This window comes from Medicago sativa, chromosome 7 (genome assembly GCF_051527215.1).
Source record: "Medicago sativa cultivar Bolivia chromosome 7, Bolivia_mono, whole genome shotgun sequence".
Taxonomy (NCBI): Eukaryota; Viridiplantae; Streptophyta; class Magnoliopsida; order Fabales; family Fabaceae; genus Medicago; species Medicago sativa.
The window spans coordinates 96,919,850-96,938,775 of NC_140755.1; the positions used below are offsets into that span (position 1 = coordinate 96,919,850).

Here is an 18,926-nt window from a genome sequence, read left to right on the forward strand (position 1 = left end):
TGCCTTCCCCCCTCCATTAATCGCCCCCCTAACTCCCCATAACGGGCCTTTAAAACACGATACCACAAACCCTCCTTTAACACAGTCACTTATGTCAAAATTGTCTCTAACTAGTCTATGTTGAGTGTCATGGATTTATCATTCACGTAGAGTGTCGCATATATAATTAACGTGTCACATCATACCATTTAACGTCACAATTTAACGGAACGACCAAATTCCTGAACATCATTCATTTTCAAGGATTATCTTGCCTGTTCACAAATTTCAAAAGACAAAATGCATGAATGCTATATTAGTTGAGGTACGACATAACTATTTACTCGAAAAATAAGTTTTTGATCAAAGCAAAGCTCATGTAATCAAAACAATTTTGGTGCTTGACCTATAATATATCTTTCAATATCAGTCTATCTAATCCTTATTTATTAATTTTGTTACGTCTGCAGCAACTTAACCTAATTTTTTCCCGCTCATTTGCTTTATTAGGTTTGCAATTATCTAACCTTACAAATTCCATCTAAAAAAATGCATTGCACACCAATTTCATTCCTGTCCGCTTGCCTTTTTTTTTTTAAGAAAATATTTTCTACCATATCAATGATCTTACGGGTTAAAGATTATTTATTGGTCTCTATTATAGTCGACAAAACCCGTGCGACGCACGGGTCAAAAGTCTAGTGTTTCTTATTTCTCCTGCTCTTTATTTTTCTAATCGAAATTTACATTAACCTCTCTTCAAGATACAAGCAGGTTTGAACGCAAGACTTTCGAATTTAAGGTCCATCTTTTTACCATTAAATTAAACCCAGAGCTTTTTACTCTTTTTTAAAGGTTAAATTATTATTTTTGGTCTCTTAACTTAATTTTAGATTTCACTTTGGTTCCCTAACTTTTTGGTCTCTTTATTTCCTCATTCATTTTGCTCACTTAACTTAAAAAATATTAGATGCTTTGATCCTTTAAACTATAAAATTTAGACATTTTGGTTATTCATATCAATGACCAAAATGTCTTGATATTTGTAATTTAAAGGACCAAAATTAAATGGAAAAAATATAAGGGACCAAATTATATAATGAAACAAAACATATATAAGGGACGAACATGAAACAAAACATGAATAATTCTTATATGGACACAAAGCTTTGGTCCCATCCTTTGGTCACACTCACAAAAAACAAAAAATTAAGAAAATTTAATAATTAAATAATGAGTGTTTTTTAAATAATTATGCGATATTCATTTGTACGAGTGTGTGATCAAATCATGTGTCTAAATCTTTAGGTTCATACAAGAATCGCTCACAAAACATATTTACACTCCCATTTGGTAACGTAACCTATTGTTCATCGTTTTAGGTTTGTCGTAACATATTAATCTATTAGGGTTTGCTTGTTCCTTAACTTTGTATTTGTTGATTTGATTAGATTAGATTCAGTATGTTTCTAAACTTACGCAAGCTTGATTGAATTTTTATAATCTACATCTATCCATTCTTTCAATTATTCATCACAAGAGTATGAAATACTTTTAGCGTGAATTTACATGCAGACGCAGCTTATTTTGGTGATGATAGAGCTTATCAACATTTATAAAGATTGCCTTTCTTTTAGAAAATTTGTATACTATGTTAATAGGTTTCTTCTTAGTATATTTTATTAGCACCTTTAAAATTAAATTGTTGACATTCAATTTGCACATGAAGTATTAGCTGATTGTGTAATCCTTGGATTTATACATTGAATTTGCACAGGGTCGTATAAGAGTGAAGAATAAATATGAAACTAGAGGCAGATATTTCAGGGCAGATATCCGGACATGCACCCAATCAAGCAGGCTCTCAATTGCCTGGACAAACTCAACTGAATGGGAATGCCCTCCCATCACTGATGCCATCTTTAGGCAGATCAACGCCTAATATGGACCCTCAAGAATTTCTTAGAGCACGCTCGTATATTCAAGAGAGGATGTAAGTTTCTATTTGTTTGTTTAACCATTTAATCAGTTTAAATTTTTTATTTAGACTTTGATTAAACGTATTTTACAGTGGTATTTACGACTTGCTTGACAATATTGAGGCACCTTTCTTAGTCTTCGGCTATATAGTTATTGCTTAACTTTGAACTTGCAAGGCCATTCTGTCAAAGTTATTGATAAGGATCACTGCAGTATATATATCATTGAGTCAATTACATTACTCTCTGCCTATTAGTGTTCCACCTACTTTGGTTTCTTGATTGAGATACAATATAATATGTGCGTAAGATATGTCATGATATTCTTTTTCATTCAGCTTGACCGTAGATATTTAACATTTTACCATCCAGGTTTGAGACGCTATTGCAACGGCATCAACAGCCAATTACTGAAATGCAGAAAAGGAGGATTAAGGATCTTTCAAAACGCCTGGAGGAGGACCTGTTCAAAGCTGCTCTCTCTAAGGTTTTTTCTGGATCTCATTTCAATTTTCTTTTCACTATTGCGATGGATTTAAACTTTCCTTGATTTTAATTTTTAAATACTCAAGATTTATGTTTCTGGAAGTAATAACAAGGTGTCTTCAAACAACTTCTTCCTCCTTAAATTCAAAGGCTGTTATTGTGTTGACAATGTTTTCGACTTGTCTTTTAGGATGACTACATGAACTTGGATACACTAGAGAGTCGTTTATCTAATTTACTCCGACAAGCAACTATGAATAGTCACAACAAACAGTCTCCCCAGCTTGTTACATTAAAGAGTCGTTTTAGTAATATCCTCCGACAAGCAGCTATGCATAATCACAACAAACAGAATCCCCAGCTTGTTAGCTCTTCTCCCATGGGTACAATGACACCAACCCCTGGTATGTCGCATGGTCCAAATTCAAGCATGGCGGTTGCATCTTCTATAGACGCCTCAATGATTTCTTCCAGTGGGTGTAATAGCATAGTAACAACATCTTTCAATGGTCCAAATATGTTACCTGCAGGTGGCATGCTTGGCAGTTCGAAAGTTCACAAAGATGTATGCACCAAGGTATATTGTAGCACTTTTACTCTTTATTTTATGTTTCTGCATATTTTTTTCACGTCTCTTTAGACCATTTCAGCCCATTGTTGCTGTGAAACCTCTCTTCATGCATTCTCCAAAAGTATAACTTGATTAAGCTTATAACTCTTTCCTCCTTCAGGTGTTACAATTATCTACTGAAACTCCCAAGGATTCTGATATGGAAACTGTTAGTGGGAGCATTTATTCGACTGATCAACTAGAAGAATTTGTGTCAAAACTCTCTGCTGCCCACAGTCAGTTGAGTTCATTGGTATCTACCTGCTCCTCTAGTGCCCTGTCTCAAAACTCGAATGCCCAAAAAATTTCAGAAATTATGCAAAAACTGAAACCTTTGGTGAGCAAGGATCTTGATTCAATCATGTCCACCGCTGGAGTTGTCGAAGAAATATCTTCATTGGTGAAAGATTTAAATGAAATCAAAGATCACCTCAGTTTTGCCGATTTTGGGACTTTTTCTGCAATTCAGATGGCTATTGGTCGTTTTGAGAGAGACTTTTTTAACATCAAACTTGTTCTATCCAATTATCATGGTGTGCCTAAAGAACAACAGGAAGTTTGTGGGTGTATTCGAGAATTGATACAGCATCGAACAAATGTGAATAGTAAGCATGAGGAACTTAACCAAAGAGAACAACAAATCACTAACCGCATCATTGTTCTTCGTCATGATCTTCAAGAAGCAGAAAAGGAACTACAGACAATATTGGCTGATAAGGAAACCAACGCAGCATCTGGAAAAGACATTGAGTCCAAAATCAATGAAGAATATTCAAAAGGAGTCAACCTCATGACCAAGATGTCGTCCATTGAAACTGAATATCATGCTGCTCTGGCTAAGAAAGCCTCTCTAGCTGAACATTGGGCCTATGTTCAAGCTTGTTTCTTTCCAAAATCAGTTTAATTTAATCATTTAAATTATCTTAGATTTCATCAGAACAATTTGTAATTCTATTTCATTTTAGGCTGTGTTCCCTTTTGTTGAACAAGTATTCCTTCTTTCCTTGTTTACAATGAACTAGTTTAACGGTTATTGACAGTTGCTGGTTACTTTCGGTCTACTTTTAACTTGGCCTGTGTTAATGATTAATGTGCCTCGTCATGGTATGAATATGATTCATAAATACCACGCTTCGCGCTTTTACCTTCACAACAAATATCTTACTCCCTCTGTTTTCTTTTCTATCATGTTTACTTTTTGCACTCCCTTCTCCCCCGTGTGGGATTTGGTTTTTGTTTTACAAATCCATTGATAAGGTGTTTGTTTTAATAGCACAAATTGTTTTTAAGGATGGTGGAGAATCAGCTTCAATTTCTTCCTACCTTGCTCTAACATAGGGTGGCACAAAAAGGAGTATTATTATTATTAGAAATGGTGGTTGGGCCTAACACAACCCCACAAAACCGGCTTGTGAGGTGAGGATTGCCCCCACTTATAAACAAATTGTCAGGCCAACTCCTAACCGATGTGGGACTCTTAACACACCCCCTCACGCTCAGGATTACACATCTGAAGCGTGAACATAAATGACGGGTGGCCCGATAACGGAAACCTGATAACAGGTGGCCCAAAGAATCGTGAAGAGGCTCTGATACCATATTAGAAATGGTGGTTGGGCCTAACACAACCCCACAAAACCGGCTTGTGAGGTGAGGATTGCCCCCACTTATTAACAAATTGTCAGGCCAACTCCTAACCGATGTGGGACTCTTAACAATTATCCTTGATGATGATGATGATGTCAAGTTCTCTTCCCTTCAATGATTTCAACATGTTTGCGTTGCCATTGAAAATCATGCTTTTCTCTTCCATTTCTCTTTTTTCCTTTGTCTTATCAAAGCAAAAATCAAGACACATGGAATTGCAATTTTTACCTTTATCATTCCACAAAGTTATTCTTTAAAATTGACTTCTTTGTGTAAATATGAGAATTATGTCGAGATATGTGATTAAGGAAGTTTCTCTTTACATTGCCTTTTCCTATGCAAGCATTTTGCACATAACAGGTTTATAGAATATTCACCATTGATGTCAATATTTCATCACCATTGAGATCTATCATTGCACAAACATTTAATTTGGAAAGAAACATTTTTAGTGATTCTTTAAATGCATAACCAACATTGTTTAGATAGGTGGCACAACCATCTATCCGAACTTGGTTTAGTTGGTTTTCTTTCAATCATAGCTTTTGTGTGCAAAGGCTTCAAGTGTTTTCTTTCACTCTTACGTATCTTTTCAAAATGTGCAAACTCGTCAAAAACGATGACCACATCGTCTATGACATACAATTGATCATCCATCAAATACTCTTCTAATAAGATATCATTGTTCTCAACATCATTGTTGCCTCGGAATATTCTTCAAAAATCAGCAAGAATCGTTGTAGTAAAATTCACTAGTAATTATGGTTGTCGTAAAAACTCTTTCACTTTTACAGGGAAGCCGACGGTTATATTTAAGTGATAATCATCAGAGGACTCATTAGTGGGTCATATCATATGGTGAATGGATAGGAAGGTTCTTGGGTAAGTGTAGCACTTTTTAAAAAAAAAAAGTTATGGGATGTGTACGAAGGTTGTAAAAAGGATGGGATTTATTTCAGATGAGCTAAATGTAGATTCCTTGGTTGTAACAAATATGATTTTTTTTTTTTTTTTGAAATCAGCAAATATTATTGATAACGAGTGTGTACAAGATGCACAACAAACTCAGGGGCAGAAAAACAATACAACAGTCTCCGACATACCGGAAGACAACACCACCAAAAACCCCTAAAAAACCAAAACAGAACCTGCTGCTATGACAGCAACACACCCTGCCGAAGCACCCTGTAGCAGAAGCACTTATAGCTGATGCTGCTATATGCGTGCTGACAGAAGTCAAAAAAGGCAACCGCAGACACTGTATACCTCAGCCTCAACCTCACAATGCAAACAGAAGTGAAAACCTTTAACGCATCAAACACTCCTTTGGATTCCAATGCCATTCATAGAACATACAAGCCGGAGAATTGGATCGTTCCAAATGCCATCTCCAAGACAAGACCTTTATGTCCTCCACTAGTGCAGCCGGCTCTCCAATTTTAGAGTTGAAAATTCGATCGTTTCTGGCGCGCCAGATACACCACACCACCGCATGCCAAATCATCCGAAAGCCATTGCGCATCTTTTTAACAGCCGAAACACCATCCCAATTTTCCCATAGAATGAACAAATTCGGAGGGATCATAAAATTCAATTCCAACCACCTCATAACACTCTCCCACCTCATAACAAATATGATTAATGGAGGAATCTAGTGTTTAGGATTCTCCTTCAGCTAGACCGAGAAGTAACCTTTGGTGCATATACTCGTATCTTTAGACAAATTTTTGCGCAGATGTGTTGGCCAACTTAGTTGTAATCTTGGTTTCAAGTAATTTGTTAGTAGCTAGATAAATGGGAATTTCCTTTGCTCGTTTGGTTGTGGGGTAACTCTCTCTTTTGAGCTCCAGACCTCTTTTTTTTTTTATCAAAAACGTCAGATTTTTTTTTTTACTCATGTAAAATCATATTATTGGGAAAATGTATGTTATCAAAATAATTAATTGAACACGGAAAAAAAATTGATGGGTTTTCCTATGTTTTTCTATAAAAAAATATAAACAATTGTTTTCGACTGACTCAAACTACTAAAATAAGGGTTTTAGGCCTCTTAAAAAAATTTGTTTTATCCTCTATCAAAAGGCCTCAAACAATAAAAATATTTAAGTACATCAAGTAAAAAGTCTCACAAGTAAAAAAAAAAATATGATGTTGTGTTTCAAAGTTTTTGGTACGAATATTCATACCCGAAGGTTTAAAAACAAAACATCCATCCTTCAAAAAAAACAAAACTTCCATCTTTCAAAATTTAAAATATCCAGAATTTTTTTTTTTTGAAGGAAAATATCCAGAAATTTTGACACACTTAACTTTTCTGAAATGTGATTTTTGGAAGAAAAAACTGTTCTTTATATGTCAATTTTGATGGGTTAATTTAACTTCTTCAAAATAATTACGGATATTTATGAAATAACATGTGTTTGGGGGTATATGTATAAATGGGGTATGAAGTAGAATTTCCTAAGTCATATACATAACTATCACACGGCCCTTAATCTCGATCGCGGAATAAATAGTTTCCACTTTCCATTAGACCAGAAAACAAAAAAGTAGACCAGAAAACAAGACCCTTCATTGGAATGTTATGAACTACTATAATCATAATCATTTCATTATTATTTTTTTGATAGGTATAATCATTTAAATAATTTAAGTATGTAAAAATTCAGTCCAAAATTCATTCCATTAGACCAGAAAACAAAAAAGTAGACCAGAGAACAAGACCCTTCATTGGAATGTTATGAACTACTATAATCATAATCATTTCATTATTATTTTTTTGATAGGTATAATCATTTAAATAATCTTCTATATACTATATATAAAAGTTAATGTCCATTGAATATACCAATTTGCCCCTAGGAGCGCCATTTTGGTAATTCAATTATTGGAGGGTGATTTTTTTTTTTTTGAGGGTTGGCCTATGAATTTCCATTTTTGCCCCTAACCAATTTTTTTAATTATTTTCTAATTTTTATATTTTTAATAACTTTTAATTATTTTCCAATTTTTATATTTTTAACTATTTTTCAATTTTTTCTCCCAAATTCAGTTGCTTCTACATTGCCGTTGTGGGAGATTAAGGTATCTTTTGACCCGACTTTTTTCAAACTTCTCTACATTTTTAAGGAGAAGTTAGGCCGAATACAATATCAATTAAGTACTTACTAAAAAAAGTACTTTTTTTGAACGCATAAAATTGAATGGAATGAGCTTTGACCAGACGCTGTTGAATGTTACTTTAAAAAACTACTTCTCGACAATTTATTTCACAAACACCTCTTTTCAACCCACGTTGGAAACCTTTTCTTTATTTTTTAATATTATATTTCAATATGTTTTTTTTCTTCCATTTAACTTTATTTTTTTTAACCGTTCCATTAATTTTTTAAGGAGATTCCATTTAATTTTATTACCTTTTTTTCAAAGGAATTTTATTATCTTTTTATCACTTATATATTTAATTTCAGTATCGTTTAATCATCACAATCTCACAAATATTTTTATTCACGTTGTCATTTAATGATCCCAAATATTTTTTATCTCCTTTCTTCATCCTCGCGATTATATACACACATTAACGTTTAGAGTAATATTTTATGTCCGTCTGTCTGTTTTTTTGTTACGCTAATGCATATAATTTTTTTAGTGCTGCTTGGTTGAGTGCTACCTCACCAATTTTTTTAAACTATTTTCCAATTTTTATATTTTTAAAAACTTTTAACTATTTTACAATTTTTTATTTTTAATTATTTAAAACTAAGTTGATGGTTCATGGTTTTTACGGTTTATATTTTGACATATTACAATGATTCACAATTATCCGTCATTTTACCATCTATCCTTTCAATGTAATCTTTCAGACTGAATATTACTAAGCATATGTGAAGAGACTGAATATTGCTCAGCTGATATTACTTTTTTGACGTCAAAGAGATTTTTTATTTTTTAACGGTCAAATTATTAATAACCAAGTTCCTACTCAAGACGCTAAAGAGTTTAATGTGTTTCTTTCGTTCATTTTGTGTCACGTAAATATTGGTGTTAATCCCTTTTTGGTAACTCTATGACAGTAGCGCTCACTTTTATAATTTTAACTAATATGTAAGTTATGATGTTTTCCTGCTCTTGATAAAGCTTTCATAAATATTTTGATAAAGATTTATAATTTTTGTGCAATATTTATTAATTTGTTCATTTTTCCTTCGGAACAATTTTTTTACAAAATACGTTACTGAACCCCATGCCTTAGACCATGCATCACAAATATTTGGATTATGCGACCTTCATTCTCAAATTTACGAAGAATGGTAATATTCCGTAATTTGAACATCTCTCCTTTAAAACAAATTTTTTAAAAGTGCGTATAATTCACATGAAAGGACTCGATACTAAATTGCAGTTAATATCTGCCTTTGTTGTAGATCATGTGAAATGATTTATATACGTTGAAACTGAAAGGCAAAATGATATAAATCAAGTAGAGAGGCATTCAACTATCTGTCTGATTCAGAAGTTTGTTCACCTGAAAGGACTGGATACTAAATTGTAGTTAATATCTACCTTTGTTGTAGATCATGTTAAAGGATTTATATACGTGGTACTAAATTGCAGTTAATATCTGCCTTTGCTACGGATGGCAAAAATACTCATGCCCACGGGTACCCGTGGGTAAAATCCGTCACGGGTATGGAGCGGGTAGCTAAACGGGTATCCACGGGTATAATAAACGGGTATTTGACTACCCATTATTATATGGACACAGACACGGATTGGATTGTATCCATACCCACGGGTACCCATACCCAATAATAAATTAAGTAAATTACTAATATATCTTTATATATCATATTTTATTACTTAAAGTTGGTACCTTGTTGAAGAAAATTTTACCGTCCACCTAAAAATCCTCAATAATAATCTATTTTTATTTTAAATTTTTTTAATTCATCTTATTAAGTTCACCGTTTCCACTTCATTCACATCATAAAACATATAGATTATATAAGAATCATGAATTTTCTATGAATTATGTATGATTTATGAAATTTTGAGTGGATTATGTATGGATGTTTAAAAGTTGAAGTTTTTTGGTAATTAAAAAAAGTTATTATTTGTACCAAAAAATAAATAAATTCAAAACTCCATGGGTACCCATGGATACCTCAATACCCACGGGTACCCGTATAGTGGGTACCCACGAGGATACGGGGCGGGCACGAGTATCATATTTATCCAACGGGGTGGGGACATGTATCATATTATCCGTACCCATGGGTATCCATTGACATCATTAGCCTTTGCTGTAGATCATGTGAAAAGATTTATATACGTTGAAGCTAAAACACAAAATGATATAAATTAGGTAGAGAGGCTTTCAGCTATCTGTCTGATGCAGAAGTTTGTTCACCTGAAAGAACTGGATACTAAATTGCAGTTAATATCTGCCTTTGCTGTAGATCATGTGAAGGGATTTATATATGTTGAAGCTTATCTGAAAACCTATCGGTTTATATGTTTATGTGTTTTTGGGTCTCTGTTTGTGACAATCGTAAAATCTTGAAACAAAAGCAATAACTGTAATTAAGCTATTTTGGAAAATCTGCTAATATCTGAGATTCAAAAATATCTTTTTCAAGTTAGATTAAATTTAAAATTGTATGCATGTTGACTATGGAACTTTGTTACGATTTAAAATACTATATAAAAAGATTTTAAAGCATTTGGATCAGAGTTAGTGATGAATTTATGTTAAAGATGGTCATGGATATCATTTGCTTCATCACTAACTAACTATGTTTCTGTTTGTGTTATTTTTGTTTGCTATTCAATCATGATTTTCTTATTTCTTTTTGAAACCAGTAAGATTATTGGTAATTTCTTTAGGTGAATATACTTGCTAATTTAATACCGCTATAGCTGTTGTTTTCTGTTTATGGTTTTTGACTCAAATAAGTGCTTATATCTAAGTTTGCTTGATTTTCTGGTTTTGTTGTATATACAGAGTATAAAGCCAATTGTTGGAGTTAAATTCTGCATTATAAGAATTTTGAATGTTACATCTAAGATGTTAAAAACTTATATAGTTTCTTAATCGTTAAATTACAGTTTAGTTCTACTATTGTTCAAATCCAACTTAACTTAACCCTTTTTTACGTCAATGTAGGCTAGAGTCTGTATTCAACAACACTACTACAATCAACACCGTAAAGAAATCAACTTCAACTCTCCTGGATTGCTTCTTTCTGATGAAGGAATTAACTATGTCACATACTTTGGCAAGGATGACATAGGGGTGTACATGGGTAATGGAATCAAAATTGCCAAAGAGTTTGGATTTTTGGTTCCAACCAAGATTAGGCTCGACTACGAGGGCACATCAAAAACATGTATAAGCTGACACAACAAGGACCAATTTACATTCCAACTATTTTCCCCGCACGAGTTAAACAAGAACCCATTGAGATAATTTCAGACAATGACACTGACACTGAACAAACAAATGGTGAGGATGAAGCAAGAACTAATAATCAAATTCAGCCAAATGCAGGTCCTGTCAACAATTTGCAAAGAACTAATGCGGTGCATTATCATCACTTTGAGAAGGATGTAACAGCTGAAGGTGAGAAAAACACAAGAAGGGGGGTTGAATTGTGTTTTGAAAAATTCTTCGTTTCTCCTAAAAACTGAACACACTGATCAGAAGCTAAGTGAGACAGCTTCTGAAGTGATGATCAGAATCTAAATGCAGCGGAATAAAAACAGAGAGAGAGAAGAAGAATGACACAAAGCAATTATACTGGTTCCTTCCACAATCCGGAAGTAGTCCAGTCCCCCTTGCACTTCCAAGGAGATTTCACTAAGAGTAATATCTGATTACAATTGCTCAAGCACACAAGCAAGAGACTTCCTTTGCTCAGCACACAAGCTAGAGACTTCCTTTGCTCAAGAACACAATCAAGAGACTTTCTGCTCAAGCACAACTGCAAGAGACTTCCTAACTAAACAAAATTACACAGAAAATTGTTTAAGGTTGAACACTTGATATACAATCAGAGGTGCTCACAATATAAATCAGATACAGACTCAATGGACTTAAGAATTTCTAAGATATGACTTTGAGACACAGAAATTCTAAGTGAATGCAGAACAATTTCAGCAGAGGTTTGGCACTTGTAAAAATGTTGTGAGTCTTTCGTTCAGCATTCTTGCATTACCAAAACTCTAAGTCTTCACTCCTTTATATAGAGGTGTGAAAGAGACGTTGTAAAATTGCCAGCACACCAAAGAGTCGTTGTTGAAGCTTGATCTTTCACCAATGATATTTTGCCTGATTTGGTTGTTGTCCTATGAAGAACAAATTTGAAATCCATTCCTTATCCAAAGGAACATCTTTGCAGGCGAAGCCGTATTCTGAAGCTGTTTTCTTGTCTTGTAGCGTGGACACAAAACAGAGTAGTGAAGAAGGTGGTTGTACAGTTCGTACAATAGTACAATGTCAACGCTTTCGTCCAAATTGCAAGCACATGCCTTCAAACACCTTTGAAATGACCGTTGCAAAGTTCCACTAATTTTCTGCTGTGTTTTCGAGTCCAATAGACAGCTTTTGCAGTGTAGATTCTTCAATCTTTGAATCTTCTGCAAATCCAGTTGATCTTCAGCTTCTGGTGAAATGACTTCTGATGAGGCAGCTTCTGATGATGCAGCTTCTGATGATGCAGCTTCTTCAGCTTCTGATGATGCAGCTTCTGATAATGTGGCTTCTGGACCTCTTGTCTTCAGGAGCACTATTCTTCAGGAGCACTATTTCTTCAGGAGCGCTTTTACTATCTTCAGGAGCAGCTTGACTTCAGGAGCGCTTTCAACTTTCAGGAGCGTATTGCCTTCAGAATCGTCTAAGCTTCATTTTCTTTTTCTCTTTATTTGCTCATTCAGAACCAATTAATGATGTAACTTTTTAACTATGGTCCTGTACACTTGAACAAATATTAGCTAGTCCAATTTACAATTTTTAATACCTTGTTATCATCAAAACTCTTTGAGGTTCATTGTTAAACACATTTTGTTCCAACAATCTCCCCCTTTTTGATGATGACAAACAATAGTATTTAAAATTGGTCAATTGTTGTTAATCTAATTAACGAGTTGACTTTGGGGTTTCTGAGGTTTGTAAGCTCAGAGTCTGAGGTTTGTAAGCTCTAACTCCCCCTGAGTCTGATAGTCTTTAAGGTGAGGTTTGTTAGCTCCCCCTATGTTCTATCCAGGTTAATTAAATTCATTTTTCGCACAATAATATCAGAGCAAAAAATATTGAAAGAATTGACTTATAGATAAGAAGAATGGTTCAATTAATTTTATTTGAAATTTGATACTTCACCCTTTTTGATACACCCTTTTAAAGGTAAAACAAAAAGATAGAAATTTTTCAAAATTTTCAAATATTATTAATGGGGCTCAGAGCCTTTAAATACTATCACATATACTCCCCCTTTTGTCATTAGCAAAAAGACATAAACAAGAAGAAGAGATGAGAAAAACATAAGATTCCTTTTGTCATTAGCAAAAAGACATAAACAAGAAGAAGAGATGAGAAAAACATAAGATTAAAGGTTCAGAGCATAATTCAAATTATTTTAAAGCATATTAACCATCTCCAAAGATTAAATAACAAGCATAGCAAGCATTATTATCAAAGCAAATAATAACACACAAGGTATGAACAGTTAAAGATTTTCAAAAGCAAGAAGAATTCAGAAGCTTATAATATCAGAAGCGAAATGAACTAAATCAGAAGCAGAGATGATCAAAGAATATTAAAAGCCTAAAGAGACAAAAGAAATAAGCTAAAAGTGTGCAACTATGGGTTTGGCTTATTTCTCTAAAATCTTCTTCAGAAGCTCTTGAACATCAGCATACTTCTTGTCCATATTTTTCTGTAGTTGTCTTCTCTGATCTTGGCTTCTTGCATATCAGCTTCCAATTTTGATATCTTCAGCTTCTGCTCTAGTAGCTCTGTTTCAAGCCTGTCATTTTCTTCTTTGAGCACCTTGTTCTCCTGAGCTAGAGCCAGGTTAGGTGCATCAATCTTCTCCAGGATCTCAGAAGGAATAATCAGATGCAGCTCCTTAGGCAGGAATTCATCAGGTTCTTTGCCTCTGATACTGAGTGGATTCTTCACCCAAGTACCAAGAACTTCAACATCTCCAGTATTCTCTTCTATTCCATTCAACCAATCTTCCAGCTTCTGCTTGGCTTGCTCTTGAGCCTCAATGCAGGAATCATGCAAAGCTGAAATCAAGTTGACGACCCTTTCTTTTATCCTTCTCCATTGCTTCTGATAGCTAACTTGATGACCCAAGTCATTTCTTCCTGCTATCAGTCTGAGAACTTCAGAAGCAATATCTTCCCACACATCTTTTAGTACTTGAGAATCCAGGTAAATGGTGGGAGGTGAAGGTTGTTTAGAGGGTTTTGGAGGGGCTAAGTGTATAATGGGTAGGTTTGATGATGATTGGTCATTTGTAGTTAAGGATTGGCTAGTTGATGGTTGGTCAGGAGTGGGGTCAACTACCATATCAGAGGCATGATCATTTTGATCATCCTCAGAGTCTGTGTCCATATCACATACACCAGTATGATGGGTGATCTTGATAACTTGTACTGATGAAGGAGTTATGGAAGCAGGGTTTGGCTCAGGAACAATGTGTTCAGGAGCAGCAGTTTCAGGTTCAGGTTCAGGAATGGGTTTAGCAACTGGTTGTTCAGGAACAATATGTTCAGGAACGGTCTTTTGAGGAGTGACTTGTTCAGGAACAGATGGTTCAGGAACAGTTGGGGGTGATGAAGTTGTAGGGGGTGAAAAGGCTTTTTCTGGTGAAGGTTTTTGTTGTGGGGGGTCTTCTGAAACAACTTTATCAGAAGCAGCTGCTTCTGGAGTTGTCTCAGAGGCTTTCTCTGAGGTTGAGTCAACATATTCTGGTACAATCATGTTGAGAGGTTGAATGTTAAGAGGTTGAGGGTTAAGACGAAAGATATTATTAATGACTCTATCTCTCTGCACAGCCAATTCAGTCAACTTTTCATTGATTATATGACCAACTGGTTCATAAATGCTTGACTGAGATGGCTTTATGTTGGTATTGGTTAATGTTGACTGGCGTTTTACTGGTTTTCGAAAAAGTTGAGCTATGGGTATATCATCATCAGAATCTGAAGATGATGATGAGGATTTTGAAGAAGGTGAAGGAGAGTCACTGGATATCTCATGTACTACTGGTTCTGAGTGTGTGAAGATATTACCTGTTGTAGAAGGTTCTGAACAATCAGCTGACTTCATTTGATCGTCTTCAGCAATGCCAGAAATTTTAAGAAGTTGTGATGCTTCTGTCATTACCCTCTCTTGAAGTTCAGAAGCGATCTCCATAGCTTTTCCAATAGCTTCTGACACATTAGTAGGAGCTTCACCCTTCTCAGACACATGAGGAAAGTCTTTGGTCCTCCTTACTGCTGGCTTCCTCTTCTTCTTTGGTACTACAGGTTGATTACCAGTAATGCCAACATCCATGATCAACCTCGAATCCATGTCTTCAATAGCTTCTTCAATTGATGGTACAGATGAACCACCAATCTTGAGCTTGTCAGCAGCAACTCTTGCCTTCTTAACGGTATTTTCAACCTCCAGATAATCTTCTGCAGTCATTTTTCTTTTAGACCTTCTGCCTTTTGCTAGAGGCACTGCACCACCAAACATTTCTTCAGGTACTTCATCCAACCTGATGATCTTGTTGGTTGTCTCATAGTGATCCTTGATGTACCTCATCTGCACTTCAATAGGATCCCGTTTGCAAATGGGTGGAAAATCTCTCATAAGATCAGACAACACATGGGATTCACTTAAATCAGTTTGAAGTTGGGTGACTTTACTGATTAACTTCATATTTAAGAGAGTATGAGCATTAATGAACTTTCCAGTCTTAGTGTCAAGTAGCTGATCTGTGTAACCTTGAGATCTACTGAGATTGTCCAAGACACCTCCTTGATAGAATATCTCCGATAAGAGTCTTCCATAAGGAACCCAGGGTTTATCCAGTAGCTGACTCTGTTTCAGACACTCTATGAGGTACTTGAACATATATTTGGGCACGTTCACTTTTTCCTTTTTGATGAAGTGCTGGAGAAGGACCTTCTGAGCTAAATTTGGTTTCACACTGTCACCACATGGAAACAGGTTCTCATTCTTAATCTTCAGAAGCATCTTAGTTTCCATGCTCAATTCAGCATATTTCTTCTCCTTCTCAGAATTGTATATTACCAAGTTAGCTTGCTTTTTCCAAATGCGTTTTTCAGCAGCATCTGAAAGATCAATTCCAGAATAGTATCCAGACGCTTCAACCTTAAGAACAGCTTCTATCTGCCATTGAGTAATTCTTACTGGAATACCGCAGATACTTGATCTGATTTCGTCTTCAACAAACGGCGCAAGACCCATTTCTTCACTTGTCTTCCCTTCTAATTCAGGATACATTAACACCATCTGACTTTCCTCAGCTAGGGATGCCGCTCTGTTGTAAAATTTTGCTCTTACCCAGAAGTGTCTAACCAGAGCTTCATATGTTGGTCCATTCAACATTTTGAAGTAATGCATGAGTCCTTGCTCTTCATAGTAGCTTCTGATCCAACACTTATGAAAAGCCAGAGAATCAAAATCCACTGGATTCTCTATCTGAACTTGTAAATCCCATTCTTCCAATTTCATTCTTCTTCCTCTGTAGTCATATTCAGGGACCATTCGTGAAGTAGATACTGAACCTTCTCGTTGAGAACTTGATGATGCCATTCGATGATGATTGAAGAAGATTTAGAGAATATAGGGTTATAAGGTTTTTGCGCTTACTTCGCAAGAGGTTTGAGAGCAAAATGTGTTTGTTGTGAGTGAGTAGTGTGTGAATTGAAAAAGTGTTTAAGAGTAAAAACGTTTGCAATTCAAAAGAGACAAACAAACATAACATTAATGACAAATTGGGGGCGCGTGAAAGGTACTTTCAAAGCTATTAAATCATCATTGCCCTTTTTGTTATACACCAACACATACAGGTCACGTAAGAAGTTCACAGAGTAACTACCAAGTTAGTGGGCCAGAAGTTACTTTTAAAAAGTAACTCCCAACGTTTCCACTAATTCAACTATTCGAAAGCAATAAATCCAGCTTCTGGTCTTCAGATGCTGACGTCATCATTATCAGAAGCGAGTTTTCCTCAGAACCTCAATAAAGAGCTTCTGATGGACTACTGCTTCTGAACTAACTTCAGAACCTAAAATCCTATTTAGGAGCAAGCAAGCATTTAATCAGATACAAAGTGCATGTTCAAATTTTTCTTTATAAAATCAAATCTTTCAACAGTTAAAGGCTTAGTAAATATATCAGCCCATTGATTTTCAGTATCAATGAATTGTATATCTAAAATTCCTTTTTGAACATAATCTCTGATAAAATGGTGTTTGATTTCAATGTGCTTAGCTCTTGAATGCAAAATTGGATTTTTAGACAAACAAATAGCAGCAGTATTATCACAATAAATGGGAATACTGTTAGCAATTATCTGATAGTCTTCCAACTGATGTTTCATCCAAAGTAGTTGTGTACAACAACTTGCAGCTGAAATGTATTCTGCTTCTGCTGTAGACATAGCAATAGTTGTTTGTCTTTTGCTAGCCCAGGATATAAGATTATCACCCAGAAATTGACAATTGCCACTGGTTGACTTTCTTTCAATCCTATCACCAGCATAATCAGCATCACAGAATCCAATTAGCTTATAATCTAAGGATTTCCTATAAAGGAGTCCAAGATTAGTTGTTCCTTTCAAATACCTGAAGATTCTCTTGACAGCAGTCATATGAGATTCTCTAGGATCTGATTGGAATCTTGCACACAAGCATACACTGAATAAAATATCTGGCCTAGATGCAGTAAGGTATAACAAAGAACCAATCATACCTCTATACAGCTTCTGATCTACTTTAGCTCCTTCATCTTCTTTGCTTAAGGTGCACGTAGGGTGCATTGGAGTGTTCATTGTTTTATCTTGGTTTTCGGGTGTCAAACATTGATTGCGTTTGAACCTTTCAAACCGGTGATATCTTATTTTTTCTTGGGAAGGGAAAAGGTAAGCAAAACCCTTGAGAATCGAGGTCCGGGAGTTGTTTTCGCTACGGGAAGGTGTTAGGCACCCATAACGACTATAGTATCCTATAGGAACCGTCTTTAATTTCTACGCGCGCGCTTTATTTTTAAATGCTATTTGAAAGTGTTATTAAGCCTAAAGGTTTTCTAAGTGAAGAGTTGGAGGGAGAAGAATGTTTTTGAATTTTTATTTTAGTTGAATTGAAGGAATTTTGTTCCTTGCCTACGTACCCGTTTAAGGGATCAAACCCACCGTAGTTCTCTTCCAAAAATGTTTTTGTTTTTGTTGGTTGATTTTAGGTTTGAAAATTGGAGTTTTGAAGAATGGAGATTGAGAGGCCTTAAAGGCATGAGATTGTAAAAAATGTGAGGTTTGATTAGTTATTTTGCAAAAGAAGTCAAGTATGATTATTTTCATTGAATTTTTTATTAAGAAAACAAAAGGGAAAATACAATGGGATTTTGATCCCAAGGTTTATTAGGAAAAAGATTTGAGTGAAGTTTGTTCATATTTTTTTGAAAAATGATTTTTTTCTAAGTATGAATCCTAGGCATTCATCTAAACATACAATCCTAAACATACATCTAAACATGCATATTCTAGCTATATACCCAAAGTGATGTGTGTGCATGTGTCGGTGCTTGTGTCGGTGTACATCATTAGAGTCCATTGTCCTTTACATCATTGGCCTAGATACATTCTATGGTCTTGTAAGAATTTAAAGGCATAAAAAAAATATTACAAAAGCTCCTAAGTCTTTACATTCTAAGCCTTGGTACAAATTAAATCGCAAGGAAAATAGAGATGAACATGGGATGAAATGGAGATGCTTATGAAATATATGAGACATGAAACGAAATGGTTAGTAACACATGGTAATATCAAAAGAAATAAAGCAAGAGAAATACTACAATACAAAGCATAGGAAATAACCCAAAATAAAGGTAAAATGAGGGCAAAACATGGCTAAAATTTACTCATAAAATGCAAGGGCCATATGACCTATAATTCTTACATTCCAACATACTTTTAAAGGTTTTA

General features: G+C 34.9%; 1 protein-coding gene across 1 annotated transcript; it reads left to right on the forward strand.

The window, feature by feature from the left end:
* Positions 1–1,642: 1,642 nt before the first annotated feature.
* Positions 1,643–4,115, forward strand: LOC146910813 (uncharacterized). The gene is made up of 4 exons (XM_085727769.1): positions 1,643–1,972; positions 2,331–2,445; positions 2,635–3,021; positions 3,176–4,115. Exons 1-4 carry the CDS (start codon positions 1,782–1,784, stop codon positions 3,956–3,958), a joined length of 1,476 nt encoding a protein of 491 aa, XP_085583895.1. The 5' UTR covers positions 1,643–1,781; the 3' UTR covers positions 3,959–4,115.
* The last annotated feature ends 14,811 nt before the right edge of the window (positions 4,116–18,926 follow it).

Excerpts from the sequence above, each read along its gene's own strand:
- LOC146910813 (XM_085727769.1), top strand. The coding sequence starts at position 1,782 with ATGAAACTAGAGGCAGATATTTCAGGGCAGATATCCGGACATGCACCC. Across the intron at positions 2,446-2,634 it reads TCAAAGCTGCTCTCTCTAAG|GATGACTACATGAACTTGGA; the intron begins GTTTTTTCTGGA and ends CTTGTCTTTTAG. Across the intron at positions 3,022-3,175 it reads ACAAAGATGTATGCACCAAG|GTGTTACAATTATCTACTGA; the intron begins GTATATTGTAGC and ends TTCCTCCTTCAG.